Source organism: Perca flavescens, chromosome 4 (genome assembly GCF_004354835.1).
Source record: "Perca flavescens isolate YP-PL-M2 chromosome 4, PFLA_1.0, whole genome shotgun sequence".
NCBI lineage: Eukaryota > Metazoa > Chordata > Actinopteri > Perciformes > Percidae > Perca > Perca flavescens.
In genome coordinates this window covers 29217542-29237669 of record NC_041334.1, presented here as the reverse complement: position 1 = coordinate 29237669, position 20128 = coordinate 29217542, and the positions used below count along the sequence as shown (strand labels likewise).

Here is a 20128-nt window from a genome sequence, read left to right as displayed (position 1 = left end):
AAGCTGTCACTCATCTGGCGATAGCAATGTGCTTTGTGTGGATTAAGCATTACATTTGTATACGTTACCATGGCAATTGTACACAAATGGCTGTCGCTCTGACCATTTCATTCTACTCTTATTCTACTAAGTTGTGATTTGAATGGGTTTGGCCATTCTTTCCATTATATTTTTATGGCACGAACGCTATAACGGTAGTTGCAATATTCCCGACAGCCCCTGAAGGCAGCATTACCCCCTCCAGTGTACTGTCTCAGCGCCGATTCAACGTGATCGCGATTCGCGTCTCTCTCAGAGAAGCGGTGTGGTTTCTGGTGAGCGCTCAACTGCTTCGCTCGTACGCACTTTAAACAGGATGTAGCGACTGAGACAGACAACGGAAAGAAAAAAGAAAAAAGAAAAAAAACAGCGGGTTAAACACTGCGATGTGACAAACACCAGTGAGCCAGCAATGACCGCCACAGCGGAGGAGAAGAAGACAGGAGGAGTCCCGATGAGGCAGCTCACCGCCGGCAGGTCTTGACGGCTGCTCCCGCTGACCTGAGACGCCCCGCGCGGGTTACACACACTGAAAACCGAACATAGCCGAAATACTCCACATCCCATCGGTGAACCTTAAAAGAGACAATGGCGAACCAGGGCGACTGCTGTGTGAAGGTAGCATTGAGGTAAGACTCCGACGTCCGTCTGCTGAGCAGACCACATTGTGTCTGTGCCTCCTGGCAATCACTTAAATGCATCCTGCACACCTAAAGTCTTATTTCACTGCTTAACACTCCTTTACTGTCTCTGCTCATTGTAGGGACAGTTACTAAAAAAAAGAGCATTACACCTTGTTTTACAATACATTGGTGGTGCTGCACAGTAGGCTACTGATAATGCAAAGCATGTGTCCCGCACCACTTTATCTCCATATGACTGTTTTCATGTTTGAGGGCATACGTTCTCCAGCATTGGTCTGTTTTATGTGAGGCAGCAGCTTGCATTCATGATTTAACATTGGGTGAAGTGACAAGGACAGCTGCAGCCAGGTGCAGGGAGGAGAATGGGCGTTTCTCCTCAAACCAATTTGATTTATTTATTCTCAGAGGCAAAGTCTACCTGCAGTCTCACCTTATCATAACTGAGTCTATTGAGCACCTCGCATGTGTATGGCTGAGTTAGCTTCACAACTAGGTTTGGAAAGCAGGGGCTTGTGCATGAATCGAGCACAAAGACATGCTCTCCTTCAGAGCTGTGTCATTTACTGCCTTTGTTGGAAATGCACCCAAAAGCTCGGGCAGCAGAGCAGCTTTAGGATTTGTATCAGGAGATATTAGCAGCCCATCAATTGTAGGCCTATGTGCCAAGACTAAATGCAGATTGAGAGAGATCACATGAATGTGCATGTGCTGGCACTGGGTAGCCTCTAAAACTGGAAGGCATGACTTGAGTGTGATTGGGGCTGGGTCGGTAATCATGCTCATTTTGCAGTGTGTGGGGCTGAGGCGGTGGTCTGACAGACTGTCCTTTTAACTCAGACCCTCCCAGAGTCGGTCACATCAGCTAATAAATCCCACTTGGTCATACTAAGAGTCCTTTGTGAGGAGATTAAAGAAAACAGAGATCCTTACACCCTCTCTTATTGTGCAAATGTAAAGATTAAGACATACTTTATTGATCCTGTTGTTAGTTAAGTTAGTTATTTAGTTAGTTAAGCAACTGCAACAAAGTAATAGCTAAATGTAACTATTCTTCACCAAGGACTCATTTGAGATCCTCCGACCCCAGTTTGGGAACCATTGATTGAACCTAGTGGGGGTTGAGGATGGGGGTTGGCCCAGTAGAGCAGCCTTTTTAAGATTAACCTTACAACTGATGGCCCCATTTCCCCAGGGGAGGTTTCAGAGTCACTTGTCAATCAGCCGTTGAGTGACTCTCCTTTTGTGCTTGTTCACAGCGGCAACTGTAACAGGAAGTTGGGTGGGTGACAAGAAAAGGTGAAAGGAGAAGCCACTGAGACAGCTGGTGGCTGCTGCTCAACTGAAGTTATTGATTGAAGTGTGGAGAGCAGCGGCTTGTTGTGTAGCTAAGTGTTACTGAGTGAAGGTGACAGATCTCACGCACCACACGTACGTTAGGGCGCGGCGATATAGAGACAATCAAATATCACGATATTTTTGACAAAATACCTCAATTGATACCGCAACGATATTGTAGTGTTGACTATTGGTGCTTTCACAAAATATTTACACAATGAGATTTTTGATAAATAATCATCAGTAATGTGGACATAATGACTAAGTGGGTAAAGGCGAATAATAGAAAAGTTACAACAGTCTGGTAAGTTGAGAAAATGACATCACTTTACTGTAATGCAGCCTTTAAAACCAGGAAAAGACAACACATATTACGATATTACAATATCCTATCTAAGATGATATCTAGTCTCATATCACGGTATCGATATAATATTGATATATTGCCCAGCTCTAACGTACATACTTCTGTTTGTTAAGCTCTCCTCATCTTTTTTGGTGATGCAATATTGACATGATCATCAGTGTGTGATAAGCATATTGTCAAACTCGGCAAAAGAGGGTCAAATCAACACAGGGGGCATTATAATTGCAGCAGTACATTTTAATCAGTTTTATTAGCGCAAACTTCCCATTGTTATTAAACAGAGTTTGTGAAATTACATGACTGCGCTCGTGGGTGAGCTAGCTCTGCTCCTTTTCATCATGTGTGATCTGTGTGTGTATTTACATGCCCTGCGAGTGCCACCAAAAGCCTCTGTGTGTTTGACAGGAAATGGGAAGCCCACACATAAACACACGGAGAAGGATAACTTCCTGCCTTATAAGCGATGGTTTTCCCAATGACCGCCAAACATCTTTTATTGAGAACGTCGGCTGCTGATAAGAGAGGATGGTGTTTAATTGCTCCCATGTTGTTGGGCAGCCCTCGGGCAGACTGCGTAAAGCTTAGGACTCTGTTTGTGTGTGTGTGAGTATGGATTTGAAGGGCAATGAGGTTGTCTTGAGGGCCAGCACACACACACACACACACACACACACACACACACACACACACACACACACACACACACACACACACACACACACAGTCTGAGTCGCCGGCATCCATTTCCTAAATGTCTGCACTGCCTTCCCTAAACAATGGCCATATAGCGAGAGACATGACCTACAATCCTGCATTCAAACCTGACTGCCTCAGAAATGGATGTGGATATGACAGACACACACACACACACACACACACACACACACACACACACACACACACACACACACACACACACACACACTAACAAGTAAATGGTTCTGGGTTGCAGTCAAGTCAAACATGACGGGATGCATGTAATGTAACTCCTGACTAAGTGGCCGTTGTTAGATTTGCTTCTGGCTGGCTGTTTCATCTTTATACAGCTGCATTCACTTAACAGAACAGCTTAGTCTGATTCAAACAGGCTATAAGAATGAGAAGACCCCATGCATTTCCTGAGTCTCACCCATTTGAACCCCCACACACACACACGCTCACAATCATATTCACACAGACATACGCGCGGTTTTACTTCACCTCGTGGTTGCCTCCTCCTCTCGTTGATGTTACGTTGAGTGCTGCGTTCGCCCCACATTGAAAGCTCTACGTTAGGGCTGGCTCTGAGCGTGCATGTGCTGCTATGAGTGCCAATAATTCAGCTTTTGTGTGTATGCATGTGTGTTGGGTGTAACTTGACATGAAAGTTACGTGCAGTGTGTAAATTTTCATTTGCATATCGATCTCTGCAGCTCAGCCACTTACTCATTTCAGACCAGCGAGCGACTCTTGTCACTCCGCTGAAGTGCTAAGTCAGCCTCCGTCCGTAGCTGTGTATCAGTAAACACAAAGGCAAATCTGTTTAGTGCTGTTGTCGTCTTTAACCTTGTGACCGCTGCTTGATGCGCCCACCTTAACAGACTAATACTCAAGGCTTTCCTCTCTGTCTGATTTGTTTCTAAAACTAACGACCTGAGGAACCACCAATAAATGATTCCTCAGTCCTGTGGCTTTCATGCATTAGTGGTGACATTTAAGGAAAAAAAAATATCTTCTGCAAATAGAGCACAAAATAGCTAGTGTTTTTTCAGCCCCTACAGGTGGATGATCGGGTTATTGTGGAGAGTTATGACGCAGGGCCTTTTCAGCTTAAAGGACATAAAAGCTCAGCTGAGAAGAAGATGAGCTTTTATCTCTCCTGGTCCCCGGCTAACGTGTTGATCAACCAGTTCAAAAATAGTGCTTTGCAGAAAAAAAAAAAAAGGGTCACCCCATGACCAAAACACTGGCTTCAAAACAAAACCGAAGCAGCAGAATACAACTGCGGAAGGGGCCCCTCACAGCTGATACACAAAGGCTTTAAATGGGAGTTTTTTTGTTGTCAGACGTATGTCCTGTGTAGGCTACCAGTCTCGCCTGTTTCCTGTCTGTGTTAACAGTTTGCCACACAGGCTCTGTCTGGGTTACACACCTCCCCGGGGGGTTGCCTTTTAAAATGACTGGACTCTGGTGGGAAATGGTGTGTTTTGTGTGTGAGACTAGGCTGTGAGCCTACAGTGCATGTACTAGTCACAGGGTAGTGCTGCAATGTAATCTTCTCAGCGATGCATTATAGCACTTGGTCTCCACATCTACCCCCCATTGAGTGGCTTGCCGCAGATTTACAGTCACCGTTCCAGTTGGTTTTTAAGCAGCAATTTGGCCTCAACTGAGGGAAGAGGAGCAGGAAACATGACAGAGCACACACCCAATTTCGGTGTCCACAGCTGTGCATCACTTCCTCCTCATGCTGGCCTGCTGGTTGCATGTTTTTTGATTTTTAGACCTAACAGTTTTGCGTGCATGTCTTTTGTGGCAAGAGTGCTACTGAGGCTCCCTGTCTTGAATGGCTTAGCATTGTGTGTGCAGTATGTTCTGTATATACAGTCCCTGCCGCCTAGATGAAAGAAACCCGTGACATGAGACCTGAAAGTTGATAGGAACATCATGTTCGAAACAAATGACATAGTGGAAGGCAAGAATCGGAACATTTCATGACCGTAATGGGCTTAAAAAGAATAATGCTGGCCGTTTTGCTCATCACTTATAGTAACTGTTGCATGATCGGTCTCTACAGGCTCAGGGGCTTTACGAGTAGACTGTGGCTGAGGAGGTGAAAAAAGTCTGCAGGACAAAGAAGTCAGTGAGGTTGCCAAACTACGCCTTTTAATCCTGGGTTTCCAAACAATAACACAACTCCTCAGTGACACATCTGATGACTGGTGAATAATGGAGCTTGTTGATTGTGTTTCTGAAATGGCCTGACTATCAGGGAAGTGTTGCTTGTGTATAGATCCTGATAGAGTGGAATTTATTACCCCATAGCTCTGCCATGAGATCAGAAATATTAGGGACTTGGCACAGACTTTGGCATTAAAATGAGCTGTGTGCAACTTGTCTGTTGATGAACTTCTCCCCGTTAAGTGCATCAGCACTCCCAAATGGTGTGCTGCTGTTGCAGAATGACTTCCTGTGAGGCTGCCACTGGACTATCCACACTTCCTGCTCACTTCCTGCTTCGTGAACTGCTGATGAGCCCGTTGCCGCGATTCAGTTAAGACTGGATCCTCAGCGAGAGCGTAATACTGAAAGGAAATGGAAGCCTCAGGCCGTTAAAAAACCCTTCTAGGAATCAGTCTTCTGCTCTGTAGCCTGAATGAGAGCATCCATTTAAGTCCTACTTTAGAAAAAGGGGGCCTGTTGTTCCCGACTCAAAAATGAAAAAACACACATTGGTCTCGGGTGTGCTTTGTTCTCTGTTGACGACAGGTCATCTCAATCTTCCCTCTAATGTTTGCCTCATCCTTTTATTTTCTCTTGCTCAAGCTCTTCTGCACTGTGGGCAAAATAAAGCAGCGTGAAACTGTGACCAAAATGCTGGAATTTTCTCCCCCCTCCCCCCTCCTCAGCTCCTTCCACCTCCTATTCCAACACACACACACACACACACACACACACACACACACACACACACACACACACACACACACACACACACACACACAGATCTGTATTTATTTGAATTCATCCATTTGAATTCAGTGAGGAATGAAAGGCGCTTCAGTCTGGACATTTGCATTTTTCTGTAATCAGAGTCTCATCATATGTCAGCTGGAGCTGGCCTTCTAAACAGTCCTAACTATAATCATTCATGCTGCTCGGACACAAAAAAAACTTTTTATGGTTTGTGTGGTCAGCACAGAGAAAAATTAATTTTTTCATTCTTTAGCATTTTGGTGAGAGTTAAATACATTTATCTGCAGACCTTCTGTGATCTGCATATTTTGATAAACCATATTTGCAATCTGCATGTTGACATTGTTGTGGTCATTTGGAAAACACTGTGTGTGTGTGTGTGTGTGTGTGTGTGTGTGCATGTGTGTGTGTGCGCGTGTGTGTGCGCGTGTGCGTGTGTGTGTGTGAGGGGGGATGAGGGATGAGGAGTAGCAGAGGCCCTTTAAACCGAGCACCTCTCGGGTGAGCTTAAACAGAGGACACAGTGTGAATGAGTCTGATGTCACTGCAGGTCTTTGTGCTCTGTGCTGAGTTTGCACACATGCGCACACACACACACACATGCATCTAAAGACACTCTGCAAGGGCAGATGGGGATGAACAACGCGCTATATTTTTAGAGAGTATGGTAAACGGGAAGGGGCGAAAGAAAGAGGTTCGCAAAGTCAATTTCTGATGTTGTCTTTGTTTTATAAACTGTGCTCCCTCCCCTGAAAAGAGCAATACTTCCTGCAATTCAACAAAACAAATACAAAGAAAATCAAAGAGAACTAGAATTAACGGCTTGCGGTTGCATGCCTCCGCCAGCCAGGTAAGTAGCAGTTTACATCCATGTCTGTCCACACTCATATGTAACATATGTAGTGACGACTTTGAAACAATTTAATAAAAGGTATTAAGTGTATTTTCTGGCAAAACATGGATGCTTCACACCCATATTCAACTCGGCAGCACAGAATATCTTTACAATCCCCGCAGTTTCAGGATTAGTGTCACCAATTCACTATCTGACCAAATGTCTCCCCTTCTGAGTTAGGGCATTGAATGATGGCCGGAAAACCTTTTTTACAGAAAATTATGATGTCCCAGTGAAGTTGACCTTTTGGTTATAAAAAGTCATCACTTCATCATTTTATCCTATTAGACATTTGTGTGAAATGTCATAATTAGTGTATGAATTCTTGAGTTACGGCCAAAAACATGTTTTTTTGAGGCCACAGTTTCCTCTGACCACCAAAATCTAATCAGTTCATCCTGGACGTTTGTGCCAGATCTGAAGAATTCCCCACCTGGGGGTCCTGAGATATTACGTTCACAAGAATGGGACAGACGGACAGATGTGCGTACGTCATACATAAAAAGGGACAAAAGGGGCAGAGTGGTAAAAGGAGCAAGTGTCTCTTCTATTGTCAAAGGGTCTACTGTAGTGTGCAAAATATGAGCCCTTAACCAAACATGCATCTGTGTGTGTGTGTGTGTGTGCGTGTCAGCCTGGGTGCGTCCATGTGTGCGTAGAAGTGTGCGTGGGTGAGGGTGTGCGTCTGAGCATCGTGTGTATAAATAATTTGGGCACAGCTGCACGTGTTTGCCATATACCCGCCGAGGGAGGAAGAGACAGAGATGGAGGTGTTGTGTCTAGACTGTGTAGAGTTTATATATTTCCCTAAATGTTGAATGTTCTTTCTAAACAATCTACAATTATATACTCTTCTGCTTTTTTTTTAAGCTGTGAACTAGAAATATAACATTGCCAGTAAACAAATGATAGGAGTGTGCCATTATTATTCACTTTATCTCTTTTGTGTCTCTTTAAACATTCACCTAAACACACAGACACACAGACACACACACACACACACACACACCTTTCCTCAGTTTCTGAAATGTCTCCTGAAGCATTGCACACTGTAAGAAGGTCAGAATTTCTGTCTGTGTCCATCTGAAATTGATGTATTCATATTCAGCTTGATTGAGCTTGATGGGGAAGTGTAGATATTATAGACAAAACAAAAGATGTGAAGACCTCTGAATTTGTGCCAGACCTCTGTGTGTGTGTGTGTGTGTGTGTGTGTGTGTGTGAGTGTGTGACCAGCTGGCACATAATCACCTTCAGCGCTAAGTAGCTTAATCACTGCTGGAGTTTGTGTCTCTGAGTTTGTTTTGTGTAGTTTGGTGTGAATGGAGAGAGATGACAGCAGGACGAGGCTTTAAAACGGCTGACTTCAGCAGTAAATAACTGATGAACTGAAATGATCTACTTTAATTTGTCCAGTACTTCGGTTGATGACCACATACCTGCAAAACTATGTGCCACACTTTGTGTTTAGTGCTAATTAGCAAATCTTAGTATGCTAACACGCTAAACTAATGGCAAACATGGTAACATTATACCTGCTAAACATCAGAATGTTAAAATCGTCTTTGTAAGCATGTTAGCACACTGTGCCTCTTGGACAGCTTGCTAACATGGCAGTAGACTCTTCGTCTTGTTGACACTCTTGCATGTATTAAAAAGTCAAACACACTGTAATTAATTTTTTGTTTAATATATGAATAGAAAAGTCTAGGACATTGCCTAGACTGTCACTACCGACAGTATAAGCTGTAGCCTACACCTTTGGCTAATTCCATACAGTGCACAGTGTTGCCAACTAGGGCTGGGCGATATGGAGAAAATTAGATAGCACGATATTCTTGACCAAATACCTCGATATCAATATTGCAGCGATATTCTAGGGTTGACAATTGGTGCTTTAACAAAATATCTTCACACTTAGATTTTAGATAAATAATCATCAGTAATGTGGATATAATGACTAAGTGGGGAAAAGGTAAATAATGGAACAGCTAGAACAGTCTGGTAAATTCAGAAAATGACATCACTTTACTGTAATGCAGCCTTTAAAACCAGGAAAAGACAACACTTATGTCATATCACGATATGACGATATCCAAAATCTGAGACGATATCTAGTCTCATATCACGATATCGATATAATATCGATATATTGCCCAGCCCTATTGCCAACTCTTTCCCAATGAAAGTAGGCAGCAGTAGCTCCAAAAGTTGCTAAAAGTCGTAGGATGAAGTCAAACGCTCATCGTGACATCATCACGTGTCATTTGCATAAAGCTTAGTGGTTGTGTCTGCTAAATACCTGTTGCTCAAAGGGGAGAGAGAGATGTCCCGTGCCGTTGGTAGAAGAGCTGTGGACTGTGATTACTCTGAGCATTATGCATGGGAATAAATTACAATATAATATGTCTTGCTTTTCCACTGATGGTCTGGTTTTTAGAAATAGAGTCGCTAAGAGGGTCTGAAAAGTCAATAGAATATCAATAGGATGCAGCATTTACTAATCGGCAGGAAGTTTTCTACTAATTAGCAGTTACATCAGCTTGTGAATTGTTTAGACTGATTCAGGAAGTGGCTTTAATAAACATACAATCACGTGGAAACAGCAGGGTTAGCTAGCCCTTCCTTTCTGGTAAAAAAATTAGCATTAGCTAAATTTAGCTGTAGCACATTATCTTGTATGCTCCACCGTTCATCAGAATAATAATCATCATTCCAGTGTCAGACTTTTTTTTTTCTCCTAACCTCATATAGTTTTGCAGCCAGTTAAAGAGAATATACGTGTGTGTGCATGTACCTGAAAGAAGAGCAAGATTTTTCAGCCCCTTGGCTAAGTTCACATACCTTCAGAGAGACCAATGCGGTGGCTTGCTACATTAGCGCTCATGCTAAATGTTGTATGACAGAGTGGGCGGCTGGGCTGGTGGTAATACTAACTGGCCCTCCAGGGAGGCAGACAGACAGCAGTCATGGCAGCAGTCTGTAGCTCTGTAGTGTGTGTTGTACACTGTGTGTGAATGAAAAAGGTGAACACAGCCACAGGTTTTGGCAGCTGTGTGTTTGTTTTGATTTGCAACCTTTTATATTTTTGAAATAGTCTATATATACTCTAGGGCTGGGCGATATGGACAAAATCAAATATCACAATATTTTTTACCAAATACCTCGATATCAATTCCGCAACGATATTGTTGTGTTGACTATTGGTGCTTAAACAAAATATTTACACAATGAGAGTTTTGATAAATAATCATCAGTAATGTGGATATAATGACTAAGTGGGAAAAGATAAATAATAGAATAGTTACAACAGTCTGGTAAGTTCAGAAAATGTCATAACTTTACTGTAATGCAGCTTTTAAAACCAGGAAAAGACACCACTTATGTCATATCACAAAGTTACGATATCCTAAATCTAAGATGATAACTAGTCTCATATCACAATATTGATATAATATCGATATATTGCCCAGCTCTAATATACACACACACACACCAAAAAATACAAATATTGTATGATCCCTGTATTTTGTGTGATTGAGTGTGCTGCAGTTGGTGTCTTTATTTGTCTTGACCTGTTTATCTAAACTATGATATGATAACATGTGAAACACCATTTCACATTTAAATAATTCACATATAGGCCCCATGTGATTTTCAGATATCTTACATGTCAAATGCAAAACATGTCAACATTTTTACATTGATAAATTTTACATGTGATAAATTCACATATAGGGACGATTTATCAAATGTATGACTGAAAAAACTCACGACTGATGTGGTTTATGTAAAACACTGTGCATGATACAGGCACATATATTTCACATGTGGAAACATTTATTTCACATGTGCTTTGCAAGGGTGCTAAACCCTGGGTAATTAAAAGCAAGATGTGACCTGAACCACATTTTTTGCCTCTTTGTCTTTATTAAGGACTGCTTCTTGTAGCCACTTTCCTTTTTAATCTTTGACCTTTTTATGAACTCCTTACTGGGTCTTTCAGTGCCACTGCCATAATTTAGCAGTGTCACAATGGATCAATTTTGCAACATAGTTTGTGGTCTGTTAGTTGAGTATATCACTAACACTCTCCAGATAGTATTCACATGGTGGTCCATACTAAAATAATACACAGCCGAGGCGGTAGTTAGAAGCACTAAAAGCATCCAGTATCCATCAAAAAAAAGGAATGTTATCTTAATGACCAGTGCTTCCTCTTTCAGACCGTTGAAGTTAACTGGACTCGAGCAGAAATCGGCTAGCACCTCCCTGACCTTGACAATCCCGTCTGTCATAAAAATGAAGAAAGGAAGCTAATTTGAATCTTTCTTGTGCCTCCACCTCCCCCCCCATGGAGCAGCAGACGGAGCAGACGAGGGGGGATGGAGGGGAAATGAGGAAATGGGGTGGGGATTGACCCAGAATTAGCTCCAATGATGCGGACTGATGTGCCCTTGTAACAATGAGAGATGCTCATCTGAAGTTGAATGATGGTTACTAGTCTTTGACAGTGGTGAGAAGTTAGTTGCTTACTGACTGAGTTCACGCTGTGATGATCAAAAAGAAATTGAAATTGCACTGGAATTATTCTTCTATTAGTACACAGTTATCACTATTATCAGTATTATTCATGAATTAATTATAGTATTATGTACTTACCATTCTCAGACTTTCAGTATGAGGAGTGTTTGTCTGTGTGAAAAGCCCGAGGGCAAGTACACAAGTTCAGACAGTAAATAAATGCAATCTGTGATGGCTCGGGTTGTTAAAGCCTAGGCCAACGTCTTTCACAGCTGATGTTGTTCACCACTTTGTGTTGTATTACAGTTTAATGGCTAGCTCTGTCCCACTTTACCTGATACAGTCAGCATAAAAATGCAATATTTGAGACCCAGAAGTTTCCCACAGATCCCACTCTAAAGCCTTGGCCTTTACTAGTTTGTTGTCACAGGACATGGATGTCTATTCATCTTTCGATTTCAAAGACAACAGACAAATAAGAAAGCAATGAGGCTAAAGTTGTGTATCAAGACAGACCTTAAACTTACGATGACAGTATGTATGTCTTTTTGGAAATAAATTCCTGGTGGAGATAGTGAGTTGATCTTTCTGGAACAGTTGACCTAGCCCTTTCAGACAATGCAGGACAACTCTGTCCATGAAGTCGGGCTCAGTTAATAAAACGCTCATGTTAACATGGATGAACCACTTCGCTCATTTGTGCTCCAGCGTCCGCGACACAGCATGCTAACACAACCAGTCAACCCAATGAGCACAGTATATGTGAGCCCTGCTCTCCCTATTCGCCAGTTACCAATCGGCAACAGTGCCTCGGGCCACATGGCCGCCAGTCTCCGAGGTTAGTTCGATAGACAAGGTTAATATGAAGGCCATGAACAGTGGCTTGCGTGTATTGTGTGTCTGAGTGTGGAGGTGCATAAACTGCTAGTGCAGTATCAGATGACTTTCAGTGTAATCCAGAAATGTGTGTTTTCAGTTATCGTTCTCCATGTTGCCTTTTCATTGTGTCCATGTTGGATGGGATTGAACACAAGTTTATAGAATTATATAGTTGATGGAATTGATATTAATGTTTTTATCACATGGGATGTAGGTTAAACATTAGAGTAGGGCTGCAACCACTGTTAGTGCTGACTCATCTGTCAAGTTTTTTCAATTAACCAGTTAATCATTTAGTCAACATGGACGAGGAGTCCTTAAAATGATGACTAATTATTTTAGCTCTAGCTTGCATACAAGTAAACATGAGGGTGATGTCCACAATATGTCATTCTTAATATGTGGTCATTACAGTGGCACACTGAAATGCACCATGGTGCCCTGAGAGAATCAGCACGTGTGTGTCAGTGTGGCGTAGTCTATATCCTTCATGTTCCACTTCGGGGATTACTCCGGTGCTGCAGGAAATTCCGCTGGATGCATGTATTTTGCGTTTCCTTTCACTTTCTTTGTGTTGCAATTTTAATTTTGGTGGATTTATGAGGACTATTGTTGACTGCTCCTCAGATCTCTGCATGGTAAATTGAGACAGCTAGCTAGACTATCTGTCCAATCTCAGTTTTCTCTCGCAAGACTATTTTGCAGTGGCTCTGTGCGGAGTTTAGCAGCGCCCGTGACGATTCTGATTGGTGTAAAGAAATGCCATTAAACCAGAGCACGTTTTCCTCCCATCCCCGAATGCTATGTGGAGTAGCCAGACTCCCCTTCAGTGTGCTTTGGTGGAGGGTCTGGCAAAGTGAGACTAGTGTGGCGAGACAGACGCCAAATGGGAGTGGCAGAAGGTGTCCACTCCGAGTCGGCCTGCCACCACCTGGGTGAGCCAGCTGTCCACTCCCAGCCTCTTGTGACCGCTGTCCCACTTCATCTACACACGCTTGCTTATAATGTGCGCTGCCTTCTTTGCTTTGCCATTTACGTATTTCACACTTAGTCAGCTTTTCTCTCCATCTACTTAATGCATCACTGCCTCATTTTGTCCAAGTGTTCCTCATTAGTGCTTTCTCTTCCAGTGCTCCTACCCGAGCCAGCCATTTACTCTCTGAACCCTGCTGCCTTTGTGTCCACTCATCTCTTTTTTTATCCTCGTATTCTGTCTTCATAAATCAGAGGCCAAGGCTCACCAAATGCCATTTCTCACCCCTAATTCAATTTTATTTGATGCCAGCTTATTTCATTCATAGCTAATGTGACCTACCTTGCCAGGGACAAGGCACAGTCCGGTGCCTATTGCTTATTTCTGCCATCCCCTTAGAAAGACATGTGTGTGTGTGTGTGTGTGTGTGTGTGTGTGTGTGTGTGTGTGTGTGTGTGTGTGTGTGTGTGTGTGTGTGTGTGTGTGTGTGTGTGTGTGTGTGTGTGTGTGTGTGTGTGTGTGTGTGTGTGTGTGTGTGTGTGTGTGTGTGTGTGTGTGTGTGTGTGTGTGTGTGTGTGTGTGTGTGTGTGTGTGGCTACCAGCCTGTTAGCCTGCTGTGATGTCGGACCTATGTGGAGGATTGGCAAGAGACCGATTTGGGAGGGCGCCCAGATAGCTCAGTTGGTAGAGCGGGCGCCCATAGAGGTTTACTCCTCGACGCAGCGGGCTCGGGTTCGACTCCGACCTATAAGAGCATGGCACACACGTTAAGGGAAAGAATGTCTCAGATGGATTGTGATGGATAAAGACGGAGAGACGAGAAGGTGGATTGGAGGGACAGCTGATGGTTTTATGTGCGGAATCACTGCCGACAGCTGATTCAGGAAATCAATGGGAGGACTGATTAAATGGGTAGCAGGACAGAAATGCCTGCTGTAGCTCAATAATAAAATATGGAGCCTCTCAGCTGCACTGTTCTGGTGTTTTTACAGAAGGGGTTGGTATTACGGTGTTTTTAATGAATAGGCTTTAATTAATGGGAGCTGTGAGATACGAGAAATTATTAATTAGTGCTGAATACATTTACATTAAGGCGAGGAATTGCAATTAGAAATATAAATTTCTTCTCAGCCAACAAAATTGCACTGACTAATTAGTATGCAAAACACTATTTACTGAGTATTCACGATGTTTGTGATTACATTTATTTAGTGACATATTTTTAAATATTGGAGAAATATGATATGCAAAAAAAAAGATTTATGTTATGTGATGTTATATTTTAGATGAGCTAGAATATACCCGAATATAGTTGACTTTTTGTTGGTCTGTCGGTCCATCTCTTAGATCCAGACTGAAATATCTGAACAATTAATAAATGGATAACTATTAAACTTTGTACAGATATTCATGGTTCCCAGAGGATTAATCTTACTGACGTTGATGATCCCCTGACTTTTCACCTAGTGCCAAACTGAGATTTAGGATGGATTGTCATGACATTTGGTACACACATTCATTTCCCCTCCCCAGAAGGAATTGTAATAACTCTGGACTACTTTTAATGTAGTGTTTGAAATGACATTAACATACAGTATAATATATTTTTAAAATGCATTATATGTTTAACCTACTTTTTCCTCAATTTAACACTGTGTGGCATATAAGTCAACTTAGAATTCCCAGTTCCGTAGAGGAAAGACCAAACGTTCATAAATCTTTTCCCAGTACAGATTTAAAAGCCCTTTGTGAGTCTTACTTATCAACTAATAACTTTTGGACAATTTACTGATCAATTGACCTTGAAACACATCTTCACACTTCTTCATATCTGTTCTGCTCTGGTATTCATTTCTTTCAGTTTTGACCTTACAGCCACTGGTCTTCCTTCCATCCATCTATTGCTGCACCTCAGGGCATCTCTCATTTCATCTCACAGTCACTGATATGCCCAAAATAGGCTTCTCAGGGCTTTTCTTGTCAAACATGCGAAAATCTTCATGAATTGCCATATCATTCCCCCCTCCCTGTTCTTGTTCTCATGTTTCTCTTTCACTTGTTTCCTCTGTCTTTCTATGTGTGACTCTTTAAAGAGTTGAACAAGATAGGGGCCGATACAGTGAGCGAGCAACAGGGAGATAAATGGTTCAAAGTGCGTTAATCAGCTCCACCTCGACACCTTTTCACAAGTTTTGTATCAGGTGTACAGTGTGACAGAGGACACTTTTGCATGTTGGCAGGACACTTCCAAAGACATCCTATGTCCTAAAGAGGTTCAAGATGCTGACTTATACTTACTATCCTTTCCTTTCCTGTCCTTTACTTTTCTTTTCCTTGGTGAATATACATTTATCCAGATTTGATGTCATTTACTAAAAAAAAAATTACTATTATTACTAATCATTTAATTTTTTCCCACACTCGTGAACTTCTTTCTGAGTATCTGCTGAGTTATCTTGTCCCGGTTGCTATGGGGACCTTGACGTGCTCACATTGACAGTGATAAGAGCGAAACTGGGTTTGTCACGGTAAGTTAAAGAGAGAACACACAGTAGACGTTTAGTTCCTTTGGACTCTAATCTTGGAAATGACACTGATGTGTCACTTAAAGGACGATATGACTTCATGGATGCTTGTCTTGTCATACTGGCATTTTAGTCTTTATATATAAATAAAAATATATTGTCATACCTGAAAATGATGTGTATATGTATACTGTATGTGTATATCTGTCTGTGGCACACACACACACACACACACACACACACACACGTCGCTGTCTGTGCCAGTTGGGTTAATCCTAATCTGAACTCTGACGATGACAAGCACTAATCGGAGGTATGGTACAAGCAACAGAACAGAACCAGATGGATACACTGTGCTCCTGTCTACGTAATCTCTGTTGGGCTGGTTGCATGAAGTTAATCTTTTTCAGAAAGGAAAAAACAGTTCTGCTCATTAAATAACGCTGAAAGACTGTAATTTTTCTAAATTTAGTTAAGGTGTGGCTTGTATTTGGTATTCATCAGGTTGTAAACCCAGTACTCACGTCATTGTACTGGGTTAACAGAAGTAAAATAAGAAGAACTTTGAGTATTTATCATTGAAAAAATGTTTGTCACTGACCCGGTGCCATTTAAAGGTGCAATATGCAATACTGACAGCTAGCGTTTAATATGGTTATGCAGTTCATATACTGGAGAGAGTCATCTCTGCCATCCACTCCTCCCCAGACTCCAAGTTCATGGGGGTTGCCAGGTTATATAAAAATATTTGTTTTTGCGTGATCTACAAAATAATTTACGTAGCTAGTCTATACCCTATATTACACATTATGGTTACAACTCAGTTTGTAACAAAGTGGGAATCATATTACTGTCCAATATATCATAACCTTGAAACTGGCCATGTAACGTCAGTATTCCATAACGTAACATACTATACATTGCGGAGCGACCTGTAGAGAATGTAAGCTACACGGTTGTTTTGCCGAAGTTAAATGTTTCCATTATGAAAAAGTCCTCTGGCAACGTTAGCGGCTAGTGTGTTAGCATGGCGGCGTTAGCCTGCACCAGTCACGATCACTTTACCGACTGTGTCTAAATTTTTTTGCGAGTAACTAACTCAAGTATTTAACGCGAGCACACGGATGTTGAAATTAATGAAAATGCCCATCCCTACTAGTAACATTAGACATGATAAATTAGCATAAAGCTCAATGCTTACCTGTTCAGGAGCAAATTAGCAACTAGGCGTCCTTTGGGCTCTAAGCTGTCCCCATCTTTTAAAGGTCCCATGGCATGAAAATTTCACTTTCTGAGGTTTTTTAACATTAATATGCGTTCCCCCAGCCTGCCTATGGTCCCCCAGTGGCTAGAAATGGCGATAGGTGTAAACTGAGCCCTGGGTATCCTGCTCTGCCTTTGAGAAAATGAAAGCTCAGATGGGCCGATCTGGAATCTTGTTCCTTATGAGGTCATACGGAGCAAGGTTACCTCCCATTTCTCTGCTTTGCCCACCCATGAGAGAGAGACATCATGGCTTTCAAACGAGAAAAGTGGCAGTTGGTCAAGGCCACACCCCCACCCTCCACCTTGCCCCCCCCCTCTCCTCCTCAATAGCTACAGACACAGAAATGGCACATCCTAAGGAAAGCTCATTGTGGGACTGGCTCTAGTGGCTGTAATTCTGCACCAAGGCTGAATTTCGGGAAAGAGACTTCAGATACAGTATTAGTGTACCGCTAAGTCCTATATAAAAGCATCCAAAGAGCACCATGTCATGGGGCCTTTAAATGCATCTCCAATATCTACCCGTGTTTTACCACATCTGTGGTGATGCAAATGTTTAGAAAGAGGCCACATTTCTTTTAGGTTGGGTAGAATTAATCTATCTCTGTTAATCCAGTTCGTTTGGTGGCTGTTACCATGGCTCGTTGTTTTAGCGTGTTTGCCTTTCATGTCTAGCAACCCGGGTGTCAAAATGGGCAGTTGACGATAACACAGGCTAAAACTAAAACAGACATGCTGTCACGGAACAGAAATTTCAAAGTACTAGTACTGGCTTTAGCATTGTTGTCAGAGAAAATAATATTTCAAATTAGCATGTGACATATCGTGGTTTTTGGTATAACACAGTAAATATATTACATATTGGACATTTTAACGTGATTTTGTTGTGTGTAATATGACTGTGGATTACTTACTTCAAGATTGTTTCTTTAGTCATTGGTAGTTGGTTTTCATTTGCAATTTAAACATAAGCCCAGCTTTGAGTTTGGCAGCAGCATAAAGACTAATTTTATATCCATGTACATTTTAAGATCAATTTCAGTGAATTGTTTGATAAATGTAGGCCACTGCTGTAAGTGTTTTTCATGGCAAAGTTCTGTACACATTAATGAGAAATCAAGCCTGTGGTGTATATGTGGAGCCAACACCCCATCAGCAGTGTGGTGGGGCTGTGGTGCGGTGAAGTCAGCAGGGATGCATCCTGAAGCAGTTTGGGAAACCACTTTGCTACCACCGACACGCACTGACAGGCTTGGAATTAGAGGACAACATAATATAGCACTGTTAATGCTCTTTAGAAGAATAATTAAAGATGGCTTCACCTGCAATGCAGTCCATCACAACATTTCTCCAAAGGTTTTTGTGGAAAGGGACAGTGTTCTTGTCACACTGTGTTCTCAATCTGGAGGACATAATAACATAAATGCATGAGGCTGGCATGAATATACAAAGAACATTGATATTCCTCCTGGCTGTCTACCCATCTTCCACTGACAATATTTTGTAATGGACACTGCTGGGTCAGTATTTAGGAGACAATGGCCACTAAGTGAACACTCATTACAGAAAGAAAATGAGGTGTGCGAGAGGTGCCGAGAGTAGGGGAGGGGATGCGATGACAGGTTTTACACTTGTCTCTCTGCTGACTGGTTAGTAATGAGTGGGATGACAACAGAGGATATTAAGTCTCACCACCTGCTACTTTGGCAGCGCATGTGGAGAAGAGAGGAGAGAGCAGGGCATCAGTATCGGGCAGGGCTTGGTTTTAGGATGCAGGTGCAGTGCATCCATTAATCCAGAATTAAAAGTTTAGTCTTTGCTCCACACACATATGTACAAAAACAATCTTATTCCAGCCAGTTATTCTTGCAAGCTGTGTGCAGAGAACTGTTGTCTGTTCATCCAGTATCCACCCCTCTTTTAGTTTGTTTTTTCTCTCCACCAAGTCCTGAGGGAAATATATGGAAGCAAATAAGAGACATAAATATTTCACTTTGAAAACCATGTATCTATAATTTGTCCACCTCTTATTAATAAAAAAATTTAATTTCAAGAGCTGAATTTGTAGTGCACAGATGTATCAAAATAGCTGCCGGTGCACCCCAAAATGCCGCAAAGTTTCCAGACTGAACCAAGACATTAAAGTTTGGGGCTGTTAAACCAAAGCAATAAACTGTAAGACGGTAAAATGTTGACCTTAGAGAGCCTGCAGAGTTTGATGATAATTATCTGATAATTGTCTTTCCTGATTACACAGTCATTTTAATGACTGTTAATGTTAAAACAAAGGATTAGTGCAGCTTTAATGCTGTTGATGCTGTCTTATTTACTGCATTTGGCTGTGGAAAATCAATCTTTTGTATATGCAGACACGCTCCCATCAGCACAGAGTTCTGCTTGATTGCATTCATCTGCTTCACACATCCATATGTATGTGACATTAATCAGAACAATGAACAGTGTGTGTCTGTCTTTGAACTGCTAGGTAAAATATGAGACAGGGGTAAGGAAACAAAAAGTCTGTTTGTCTGTTGTCCCTCATCAATCAGGAGAGTTCGGCCTCTCTGATCGTCATAAATGAGAGGATCTTGGGGGATTTGATTTGCTTTGTAAAACCTGAAAACACAAAATAATTTCTAATTTACAGCCTATACAGGCTTTACTGTGCAAATGTGGTTTCCTAATGTATCTTCCACCCTGTACCCCATCAATGTCTTAACAGCACAGTTAGTCACCTGTAGAGCTTTTATTATCTACCTGTCAGCGCTACCTTTCCTGCATGGCAGACTGGCTGTTGAGTTGTCTGTCAACAGTTATTGGATCTGCTGTGTGACGGGAGCAGGGACACACAGTCACCCGACTGTGTGTTTGCATTTAAAACAGTTGTTAAGGAACAGACGCAGCGTGTTGTTTCTCACACCAAATGATGGATGTGTGTGTTTTTTTCCATTATGAAGGCGATATTTGATCGATAGAAAGAAAGGGAGAGGAAGTGAGGCATCGAGG

General features: G+C 42.1%; 1 protein-coding gene across 1 annotated transcript in view; it reads left to right on the top strand.

Annotated features, from left to right (window-relative positions):
• Positions 1-244: 244 nt before the first annotated feature.
• Positions 245-20128, top strand: part of kif21b (kinesin family member 21B) — a 71555-nt gene continuing 51671 nt past the window's right edge. Inside the window, exon 1 of the mRNA XM_028575637.1 lies at positions 245-668. Coding sequence (XP_028431438.1) covers positions 628-668 — 41 coding nt within the window. The 5' untranslated portion in view covers positions 245-627. The remainder of the gene's footprint in view (positions 669-20128) is intronic.